The 12,012-nt window shown below is 40.2% G+C and overlaps 1 protein-coding gene across 3 annotated transcripts; it reads left to right on the top strand.

The window, feature by feature from the left end:
• Positions 1–1,559: 1,559 nt before the first annotated feature.
• On the top strand, positions 1,560–11,757 carry LOC310956586 (calpain-5-like). 3 transcript variants are annotated; one of them, XM_083926867.1, is made up of 13 exons: positions 1,560–1,693; positions 3,683–3,873; positions 3,984–4,115; positions 5,169–5,377; positions 6,257–6,449; positions 6,530–6,720; positions 7,069–7,146; positions 7,241–7,436; positions 7,520–7,642; positions 9,056–9,258; positions 9,801–9,922; positions 10,014–10,150; positions 11,002–11,757. In XM_083926867.1, exons 2-13 carry the CDS (start codon positions 3,709–3,711, stop codon positions 11,182–11,184), a joined length of 1,932 nt encoding a protein of 643 aa, XP_083782993.1. In that variant the 5' UTR covers positions 1,560–1,693; positions 3,683–3,708; the 3' UTR covers positions 11,185–11,757. The 3 variants fall into 3 exon arrangements, with proteins under 3 accessions (XP_083782993.1, XP_083782994.1, XP_083782995.1); XM_083926868.1 differs by lacking the exon at positions 1,560–1,693 and adding an exon at positions 2,125–2,238; XM_083926869.1 differs by lacking the exon at positions 1,560–1,693 and adding an exon at positions 2,708–2,770.
• The last annotated feature ends 255 nt before the right edge of the window (positions 11,758–12,012 follow it).

Below are 12,012 nucleotides of genomic sequence, written 5' to 3'. Positions count from 1 at the left end.
CTGCCCTCTAAAACAAATAACTTTATTCAAGAATATTTGACATACATTATACATTATATAGAGTGGCGAAGTCCCACCTTTGCATTTCCGGCACATGGGACCCCAGTATAAATTTCTGATGCATGTATTCCTGTGGCTAATAAAAATGATTTTCTGGTCATGTTTGAATTTAGCCATGAATTTCACATTTGTTGTTTGCGGTTTTTAAAGATACTTATTCATGCAATAGAAATACGATTTATCACTAAGAAGTTTGATAATGGTAGGTTTTTGTGTGAGGCCGCTTTGTGAACTACAGCTCTTTATCACGCGAATGATATAGGTACTCTGGTACAGAAATGGTGATATCTCTGCTCCACTTCACCGCTTTTTTCCAAGGGGAGAATAATAGCATCGAACATTCAGGAACAAAACACATCGGCACCTTGGTTTGATCGGCACCGTGAACCGCTGTACGTGACATGACATGGTGTCTTTCTCCTTTCCCTCGGTCAAACCCTCAGCATGAAAAATTAACATTTAAATCCACAAACAACATATTTCTAATTTGGGGCCAGCAAATAACTAAATAATATGCATTGAGACCCATTCATTTTTTACAATTTCAGAGGTCCCATGGGGGTCTAGTGGAAGGGTCGGGACTTCGCCACTGTATACATACAATGTATTACATTGTCAATAAGTTTTAGAAATGAACACTTTTTTTTCATTATATGTTCTGTAAGAAAAGATTTTCAAATCCTCTCAAAACGAAAATAACATACCGATTCCGATAGATACGATATTTCTGGGAAAGGCCGATATCGGGAAACTGTTATATCGGTCTGGCTCTAGTGACAACCGTAGATTGTTTTGTCTTTTCTTCCCTCTTCTCAAACGTGCATTTTCTCATGAACTTGTGATCATATCTGACACTTTGTTTCTCTCTCAAATCGCTGCTGAGCCGAATGATTTACTTTAATTTTAGGATTTTCTTCGGTTTCTTCTTCTTCCTGTCTTCTTAGCTCCTGCATGGATTTACATTATTACTGTTGGCTTCCTGCTTACATTCTTCTAACACTAAGTTTCAAAGCTGAGAATTATCCAGACAAGATTTCTCTGTGTGACGGAGCCAAAGAGCCTCCTCTGCTCCTCAACGTTAAGCCTGCACCACAGAGACCCTGCCAGTTTGTCTTATTATACCGCAGTTCACTCACAGCATGAGAACAGCAATACACGGCTTGTTAGTTATGTTTGTTCTATTCGACTGACTTCCGGCTAACTGGAAGATTTATTCTTTCTTTTTATTGGCGAGACAAAACACAACACAACAAATTCATTTTAAAACAAATGTAACCGTGACAAAGCCAGCAGCAAATATGCTGAGACGTTAAAGTGAAGTTTTCACTTGCCATTGTAAAAGAACAGACTCACAAAACAGACAAGTTTTAGCTTGTTTCACCTATGAGTAGTTGGGTGGTGGGAGTGAAGGTGTTTAATTTCAGTCTCCCCCTTCTTGCAATCACCATATCAGCCTTTTGCATAACACCTCCTGCTGCAGAGAGGTGCTTGTCAGACCAGTTTTCAGGCAGTGTTTGTGTGCAGATGAGCGCGTAACAGCCTGTTGTTTTATATGACAGATCTTATTACAGAAGGATTGATTTCAACACATCTCACATTGAATGTGTTTGAGCTCATCACTGCCAGGACACAGGTGAGTGTTACTTTTACCTTTTTTAAAACAAGCTCACACTTAGTTTCTTTTTCTTTTCTTAGTTTTGTAAGTGACTAGATGTCACTTACTGTGTTTTATTTGAATAATTACCATCAGTTCAGCACTTTATGAGCCATCTTCAGTTCTTTTCTTGCCTGAAACCCATTCACCTGTTTCTTCCTACTAAGTGACATGCTGACTTGTGCTAAAGGTGGTGTTTTACATTTCTCTGTGACTTTCACTGCTTCACTAGTATGTTTTCTCATGTCGGAGTCAGTACAAACTCCTCTTTAAATGTGAGCTACTGTATGTAAACATAGCTAGAGCTCGATGATATCTGTTGCCTATCTGATCTGGTGTGTTCAGCTCTTGCCATGACAGGCAGCACCGAAAAAAAAAACCTTGTCCCTAACAGTGTCCCCACCGCACAGCAGCACGTATGACGGAAAAGTCTGGAATGTGAACTGCTGTCACCTTTACACATAATACAAAGATCAAACACCTGAGGCACTTGAGACCAAATGCTGTAAACGGACCTCATCGGCGTAAGATACAAACTTTTTACAGTCCTGTGCTGCACTTATGGCCGGCTAAAGACGAGCAAATAACCAACCAAAAATAACCTGTCTGACCACATTAGCCAGGAACTTTCAAACAGATAACACACCCGGACTCACTAGTCTACCCTCTTATACCCCAGAGCTACAGTATCATTCATTTTCTCAATCTAAAGATGTGGTAGTAACTGTATGACAAGGTGTTTTTACTCCTTCCTGATAACATAAGGTAACAAAAATCCAATACTGAATAGAACAAACAGTCCGGGTGTGGCTCTGACATTGCACATGCATAAATAGGCCACCAGTGCGTGGGAGGGAGACACAAGCAGGTAAAGCAAATACTTCCTTACTGTGGAGCAGGGAGGAATAAGTCTCATACTGCTGTCTGAAAGGTACGGTGGGCCTTTGCTGTTTCTTCTTCTCTCCATTTATTTTCCCTTCTTAAGGGCATATGTAGTATTTTTCATATTTACATCCAAGACGTTACCTTTCATAGTGCTGTTCCAGTTTCAGACATGTAAGTTTAATTTGCCTGTTAGATCTGGTTAATCTGCTGCCCTCTCTCTTCATTATTATGGATTTGAAAAATGACTTACATTTTCCCCTTTTTTTTTATTACTAAATGGCTCACGTAATGATTTTAAATGTCTCACTTATTGGCTTACAAAACTAAACATGTGTCTTGGGTCTTTTTGGTAATGTGTTACCCTTGGCAAATCAAGATTTATCCAAAATGATTTTGTTGGCACGTATTGTCCAAACGCAGCCCTGAGCGGTCAGAGTGAGGGGACAAACAGATCAAGAGTTAAAATATCATCATTCTCCAGAGAAAACAGCTGTGTTGCTGACCACTTCCTTTGTCAAAAAGACACAAGATCCAGCCTTTAACACAATTTAAAAAAAACCTATTATATGCAATACTTTGACAATTTGGGTCAAAACTGAGCCACAGAGTGCAAATCAAACTGTGGCAGCCTTTGTTGCCTGTTGTGTGAATGACGAGTAATTATTCTGCTTTTCTGTCAGGCTTGATTGATTAAAAAATGTAAATTAAAAAGACATTTGTATTTCTTTTGACCATCAGACAGACACAGCAAACCTGGCTATTAAAAATAAGTTTCCAACAAATGCAGCTTTAGTATACACAGTCCTGTTTTAGTGAAGATTGATATTTCAACTTTTAAAATGCTTCAAATGATATTTTGTATCTTCACCAAACAAGCACTGTATGAGGGACTCTTGGTCACATAGCAGTCTGTGGTTGATCCGGAAATGCAGAGTTTTGTAGGTTGTAATTATAGGACTTTAGCAGGCTTCGCCCAAAAATTAGTCGGGAGTCAGAGGAAAGTCCTCCCCACATGCAATACGGTAAAGTACTAAACACAATATTAAGTCTGACAGCATCTGTTATCTGTCGTCACTCTGGCAGCTGTGGGGCTTCAGGACGTCTGGACCATGTTCTCCTCTGCTACTCCGTTCAAAAACCAGCACTACTCCGAGCTGAGAAGGAACTGTATCAATGACAAGACGCTGTTTGACGATCCTGAGTTCCCAGCCGTCAGTACATCGTTGTATTTTAGGAAACCACCTCCAGGTGCTGTGGAGTGGAAACGACCAGGGGTGAGTGGCACAGGTGATACATTAACATCAATCAGACGTACTTTAAATACGTCTGATTGATGATCAAAGATCTGAGAAAAAGTGTCTAAAGTCGTACTTTTCTGTCATAGGAGATAAGCAACGAGCCCCGTCTGTTTGTGGAGGGCATCAGCTCTCATGACCTGAACCAGGGAATTGTGGGAAACTGCTGGTTTGTTGCTGCCTGCTCCTGTCTGGCTTTGAAGCCAAACCTCTGGAAGAAGGTGAGTTCATTGGGTTCCTTTATTCTGAACATGTGAGCCGAGGAGCTGGCATACATAGTGTTGGTAACCAAATAGTAAAAAGGCTGATGGACTTTAGTGCTGATGAGCAAAGTACAGGTAACAGCAGCACTGAGGTAAAGGGTTAGAGGTGAAACCATATACAGGGTGAAAAATGAAACCAGCTGACTGCTCAGGTCAAATCAGGAATTCACCTGAGGGGGGTTCACCCTTGATTAACTGCAAAACCAAATTCCTTTTCCTTTAGTTGTCAAAATATTGTTGCTAGATGGGTACATCATCCAAGCTACGATATTGTACCATTTTCTAAATAAATGTAATACTTTTACATTTTAAAATAGAAGAGGAGAACTTAATAATGGAGGATCAAATGTCAGGCACAAACTTTGTGTTCAGTTTTAAGTTTTTTAAATTCAGAGAGCTAACCGTACAAAATGTTACTGATGGAGCCAGCGTGAGTCTATGGAAGCTATCACAAATTCTGATCTGGTCTATTAATAAGTTCTTTCCTGTTAAAAGTTCAACTCATTCACAATTAAGAAAAGAAAAAGCTCAAATGTGCAATACTCAATACAAACTTACTGATTTTCAAAATTTTGAACCTGAAAACACTGAAATGGGGAGTTTATGAAATGATATTACAAAAGCATAATTTTGTGTGTGTGTTCGTGTGTTCGTGTGTGTGTGTGTGTGTGTGTGTGTGTATGTGTGTGTGTGTGTGTGTGTGTGTGTGTGTGTGTGTGTGTGTGTGTGTGTGTGTGTGTGTGTGTGTGTGTGTGTGTGTGTGTGTGAAATAAACATCAGCAGCAGTTAGTGGTAATCACATGGGATCTGGTATTACTCCAGAGCTTTTCTACTTTGCTCTAAATACTGTATTACACACTCAATACTTTGTTGTAATGTGCAAAGATACAATAAAATGCTTTTGTTTTTGTTAAAACCTGTCAGTTAAATCCCATTAGGGACCACAAAGCTGTAAAATTCCCCACTTCAACTGAGAATGACACGGATATTTGTTGAATTGTGTGTTTCCAGGTAATTCCTGACCATAAGGACCAGGAGTGGGATCCCAATCACCCCGAGAGCTATGCTGGAATCTTCCATTTTCAGTTCTGGGTGTTTTCAGAGTGGGTGGATGTGGTAGTGGACGACCGGCTTCCTACAGTCAACGGTGAACTCATTTACTGTCACTCGAAAAACAACAACGAATTCTGGAGTGCTCTGCTGGAGAAAGCCTACGCCAAGTCAGTAAACTTAAACATCATTGTCCCTTTTATAGACATATATTTTTATTTGTTTTGTTATTGTTTAAATATCTATTTAATATCATTAAAATGTAAGCTTATGTTATGAAAGGTCCCATATTGTAGTTAGTCTTTTTTTATTATAAAGCAGGTTGAGGTGATGTATAGATGCTGTGAAAGTATAAAGATGCTCAATCCACCCAGAGAAATTCACACAGAAACTGTCTTTAAACGAGTCGTCAGGACTTCTGTACGATTGTGATGTCACAACTATACTATATGGGTAGAAAGTGTATGTTCAGAAAGACAGTATGAGAAAACCTGTGTGTTTTTTGAACATTAAAACTCGTAAACATGTTCAAACAGAAACCTGGGCCTTTATAGGCCCTTTCTATGATCATCGTTAAGTTAAAATATAATAAATTACAACAAAAACTACTACAACTGCTACAAATATGAATCCTATTACTACTACACGTGCTTCCACTTAGGCTGTTAATAATAACAACAATATGCTATAATCTAATAAAACAACAATTCCTGTTTTATAGGCAGTACATTGTATAAAACATATGACCTTTTTTAAATGAAGTATTGTAGCATGTTATGTTGTGTATTGCTGCAGAAAAATTTCAATCTACTTGCAATATGTTAGTAACAAGATATAAATACAGTATGTAGTCCATTCTTGTGGTCAACTGCATAAATTTCCATATTTCTGTAACACGTACACACACACACACACAAACACACACACACACACACACACACACACTAACACACACACTAACACACACACTAACACACTAACACACACACACACACACACACACACACACACACACACGTTTGTGATTCCCTTGCACCCTCTGTGTCCAGGCTCTATGGCTGCTATGAGTCCCTGGAGGGGGGAAACACCGGAGATGCTGTGGTGGACTTTAGTGGAGCTGTGGCTGAAGCCATCAACCTGGAGACAGACGCTTACTATCAGGACCAGAAAAAACAAGACCAGCTGTTTGAGGATCTGCTAAAGGTCTACGACCGCGGAGGAATCATAAGCTGCTCCATTAAGGTTTCTGCTCGTCTTCAGCATTTGCCTCTTCATCTCTACACGGAAGAGAAACTGACCGGTTGATTTTATAATTTCATCAGGCGGAGCCTCATGAGATTGAACTCAAGCTGGGGAACGGGCTGGTGAAAGGCCACGCATACTCAGTAACTGCAGTGAAGAAAGTACGTTTGGGTCATGGGTTGATCGCCTACTTCAAGAACGAAACAATTGATCTGATCCGCATGAGGAACCCCTGGGGCCAGACTGAGTGGAAAGGAGCCTGGAGTGACAAGTAAGAAGTGCTTAAAGCTAATTTCTTCTCCACTGTAGTTCTGACCAAAGGAAGAGCAGGAGGCGGGAGCTCAAAGGTGTGCAAACAAACATACACTCCTACTCACAAGATGGTGGAATTGAATTGAATGGTCATTTGGTAAAGTTGTGACTGTGTGGAACATAGCGAGCATATGGAGGGACAGCAGAGAAGTCCTTAATGCTGCGGGAGTGGTCATCTTCTCTTCTGTTGTGAAATCTCTGTAACCTGACTTACTAACCTTTCATATCCACATTTCATGACTTTACGATGATTTGTATCCAGCAATTCACGAGTGCATCATCATTTGCTTTGCTTGCTGTTTGTCAGGTCTGAAGAGTGGTCAAAGATCGGCGATATGGAGAGGGGCAACCTTGGCATCACAGTAGAGGATGATGGCGAGTTTTGGTGAGTGGTTAACTTCTCCAATCACAACAGTCCGACTGTGGAGTTCATCTCTTCTTTCAGAGTGTAATAGTTTATTTCCCTTTCACATTCACAGGATGTCGTTCACAGACTGGTGCAAGCTGTTCACAGATGCAGACGTCTGCCGTGTCATCAATACTTCAGTGATCAGTGTCCATAAGACGTGGAATGAGGTTGTGTACTTCGGGAGCTGGACCAAACATGCAGAGCCGCTTTTAAACCGCTGCGGTGGCTGTGCCAACCACAAGCCGACATTCCTGCAGAACCCACAGGTACTCCAGATGGACTCCTCACGTTACCCGCATTATTGCAAACATATTCATTTATACTCACTCCTTTTCAATTTCTTTTACAGTACTTGTTTGATGTTACAAAGGCGGAGGACGAGGTTCTAATTTCCTTGCAACAGAAAGACATGAAGCTCCTCAGACAATTTAGTAAAGGAGAAAATCTAACCATTGGCTTCACTGTCTTTAAGGTAACAAATTGTACTTAATTGATCTATAAATGGTTGATAACTGATCTATCACTGTGTGTTGCATGATGAACCAGGAGTAAATAGCAGTAACATATTTGCGACCAGAGATGAGTTCATTGCAGAGGAAATAGCATTTGCAGAGGATGCGGATGTTAGACAAAGTCAGTTTATTTGTGTTGGAATAACGGGGTCATTTCATCAGTTTGGCTTTGGTTTTGGTCAAAGAATTTGACTTCGTTTGACTTTTCTACTCATTTGTTGAGGAAACAGTGTACAGTTGTTGGGTCATTTTAATGGCAGGCATGCATTACTGGATACTTGGTTTATCAGAACAAAAACAGACCTTTTCAACAAGAGGCTAAATCATAAATGATTAAACACAACAAATGCACGTACTTTAGTTGATTGTTTCAAGCTGAAAAACAGAGTGAAACCAAACACATACATTCCTTTTGCGTTAGAATATACTGTGAATAATTATGTGAAGCCACAACCTCACATAAAAGTTTTATATGTAGGGATATACAATTCTACCACTGCAACATTTATAAGAACGACTAAAACTCAGTAATGTGTTTCAGTAGAGTATAAACTATAAAGTCAATGTGGTCCTCTCATGCAGCTGTAAACTACATGTTATCCTACAAGTTGGGATTAGATTGCCACATTCAAATGAGGCCATGTAACCGTATGAGGCAAAACTGACATCACATTTCCTGTAATGTGATTTACTTGTCAGAGATCTGGCTAAGTTCAAACACACTCTTATCACACTGTCAGAAGCGCTGCCAAAGGGACAGGTTCTGGATAGCAATGAATGCTGGTGCCACACCGAGCATGTGATCGAAAAAAGTGAGCTGTGTGCACAAGGCCTGTCGAACTGCTGTGAGCCTGAACCTGGATTTTAACCCTTGTCAACTATGGTCATCATGCAAGTGATGTATCCTCCTCTATCTGATGGACTCCACATTCTGTGCTTTTTATGTTGTCACTTGCTACACTTTGTATTTCCCTGTTGTGTTTTTTTCTCAATCTAACAAGGATATGCATAGTTTGTGCCTTAAATGACACAGTTTTCTTTATTAGTCTACCACCAGGAGGAAGAAGAATATGTGAAGGGCAGCAGATACTGTTTAAACCCTTTAAACCCATTTAATTGTAACATCTGTGCTTTGGCCACCTCAGTAGACATTTGAGTGGCTTCTCCCAAATAAACATACATTCTACAGAACACAGCACACCATTAAAACATACAGAAAATACTTAATGTATATAATATGTACATGTATTGTAGATATATTGCATATAATGCATAATGGTTGTAACCTGACCCGACTTTATACCCGATGAGGAGCAAAATTTGTGATCTTTAAATGAACAATAAATAAAGCCAGAATGTCTTTCCTGTTCCAGGTAGAACTGAACAGGAAGTATCGGATGCACGACATCCTGACCCAACAGTCTGTAGCGACGTCCACCTTCATCAACGCTCGGACGGTGTTCATGAGAATCACGCTGCCACAGGGCCGCTACATCATCATCCCCAGCACCTTCCAGCCCAACACACTGGGGGAGTACATGATCCGTGTTTTCACTGATGTGGACTCGGGCTGCAGGTACGACTGTGGTGTTGAACCAGTGACAGTGTGTAAATCAGCAGCATGACCGGGGTTTATGTTGTCAGACAGAAATGTAACATTCACATATCTTATAGTGATCAGGTCTTCAGAGACATTGCAGGGAACACGAGAGCACAGCTGTTCTTTGACTGTTCAACTCAGACACTAATGGATGGATTATATCCAAGGAAAACACTCAAATGACTGTTCTGGAGAATGGGGATTATGAAATTATGTTCACATTAAATCTCTTACAAAGTAACAGCCCCTCTACTGCTTTTCTGAGCCAAATATTCGGTTTTGCCAGATTTAGTCTCTGACGTTCTTGTTGGCAGACCTAAAGAAGGAACTAAATCATGTTTGCTCACATACAGGTCATCCAAAGCTGGCTAGTCAAACCAGTGTTGTGTCTATGAAACATGAACATAATGTCTCTTCCCATGTCTTCCAATCTGATGAGAGCAAGATCTAGGTCAGAGTACCAAGACTAAGGCAATCTACTTCTCTCCTGGTGCCTAAATGTTCCTCTCCTCTCACAGGGAGTTGGTCGATGACAAGCCAAAAGTAAAATGTTGGAGTTCGTTCCTTGGATACCCACAAGTTGTGACTCACGTCTATGTGCATGGAGCTGAGGAGCTGCAGAACCAGGACAGTACGGGAGGTTAGAAGACTTTACACAAGCCAGACATGCGATCAGCCTGTAGTCCACAAACATGTTTCGCTGAGATGTTTCTTGACATGTCCTCACGTAGGTGCAGACCCATATGTGATTATATCCTGTGAGGGCCGGTCCGTACGATCCACCATCAAGAAAGACACCCTGCAACCAGAGTTTACAACCAGCGGCATTTTCTACAGGAAGAAGCTCAGAAAGCCCATAACTGTGGCGGTAAGATGGCGTCCCAGAACCTGATGATCTCAGTGACCGGCGGTGCAAACAGAGTCACTGTCCAGTGGAAACCATATTTCTCTGGAACTTTTACTTTTCAGACTTGTTTTAAGATCAAAGGCTGGAAATGTCTTTATCAATGATCCAATGTTTTTGGAAGCATATGGAGGATCATTTTCAGAGTCTTTTGCAGAATCCTTTAATTTATCTAAAAAAAATCCCAAAACATGAAATTCAGAGATATATTAATACTAGGTCATTTGTTAACCTGACCCAAATATACTTAGAGAATTTTTATATTGAAAAAAGAGAGGCATGAAGCTTTTACAGGTTTTGTCGTGTCATTTTTACACTGTGATGCAAACAAATTACTCTTTTGATAAAACTAGTGCTTAGATATTATTATCTGATCCGTATTAGTTTGAACAATGTAGCAATTCCTTCATAACAACCCCCCCCCCCCCACATCATCGAATGGGCACATTTAAAAAACAAGATTCATCAGGTTAAAATAGTAATAAAAAAAACAACTTTTAAGGCATTTATTCCACATCTAAAGGCTTTTTAATATATATACTGTAAATATGTTTAGTGCTCACAATACTGAATCCATGATCTATAAAAGCTCACATGCAACTAGTGGTAAGCTGACATTTGCAATGGCAGCTTGTAATTGGCTGTAATTGGGAGCACAGGTCATCATCTTTGCCTGATGACATTATGGATCGCCATTATCAAATCAGAGACACTGGCCCTCTGTCGAAGCCCTGCAGATGATCTGTGGTCATTTTGGATGTGATGATTAAACTCTTACATACATTTAACACTTGACTGGTCTTCCCCATCCGCAGGTGTGGAACAGCAACGCGGTGAAGGACGAGTTCATGGGCCAAGTGGTGTTGTCCGGGTCGGTGAAGGACACCTTTAACCCCCAGAAGCTTCAGCTGAGGAAGCGGGGACGACAGATGGCTGACGAGATGCCTGGTAAGATCGGTGTGAGGGTCGTCACATCGACTCAGCTGACCGCCATGTGATCTCGTCATTGACTTGAGAGGGATGATTCTTCTGAACAATGTGGTGAACATCTTACTTGGCACGTGCCATCATCAAAGCGCAAAACAGGCACGGTTGGAAATGTTCCCTACCACCAGATGTCCGTGCTCTAGAGGGATTTTTACATTATTGTGTGCATGTTGGTGAGTTGTTTGCAAAGTTAAGAGGGGAGCAGGGCACTGTTGGACCGGCTGAATGTCATTTCCTGCTATTGTTATTCAAATGTTTAATCTTTTGTATTATCTTTATTGCTTTTAAAATAATCTCTGTGTAACTTATAAAATATTTTTATATTGACATTTTTGCAAGTTACGTGTAAAGATATCATTCCTTTTTTAAATGTTACACTACCCATACTGTGAGTGATATGGCAGTAAATTGTCCTTCAAGTCTTAACCTACATTCTTTTGTCCTTTACAGTCACCTTTATGCAGAAAAACCTACACCATGTACAATACATATTTCATGTGTCAAACATATCTTTAATGCATCTTCTCCTTTGTCAGTTCATATCATCGTGTTTTATTCTCATGACCATTAAAATTCCAATATGATGCTAATTTTCAAGTTCATACTTGTAAGAAACACATTATTCTTCCCATGCTGTCTGTCTGAATATACCTGTATTCACCCTCCGTCTTAAACGCTTTGTTTTAGCACCTGTCTCTTTAAGACCCCCTTCTGAAAAAGCCCAGTCTGCTCTGATTGGTCAGTGTTCCCGGGTTATAATAATAATAATTAAAAAAACATGTAAATCTATTTTTTTTGGTAATATGGGACCTTTAAGAAATGCAAAACACTGAACAACA

Source organism: Echiichthys vipera (assembly GCF_963691815.1).
Source record: "Echiichthys vipera genome assembly, chromosome: 14".
Classification (NCBI taxonomy): Eukaryota; Metazoa; Chordata; class Actinopteri; order Perciformes; family Trachinidae; genus Echiichthys; species Echiichthys vipera.
Note: the sequence above shows the minus strand (reverse complement) of the source record. Positions and strands in the feature narration are given on the sequence as shown.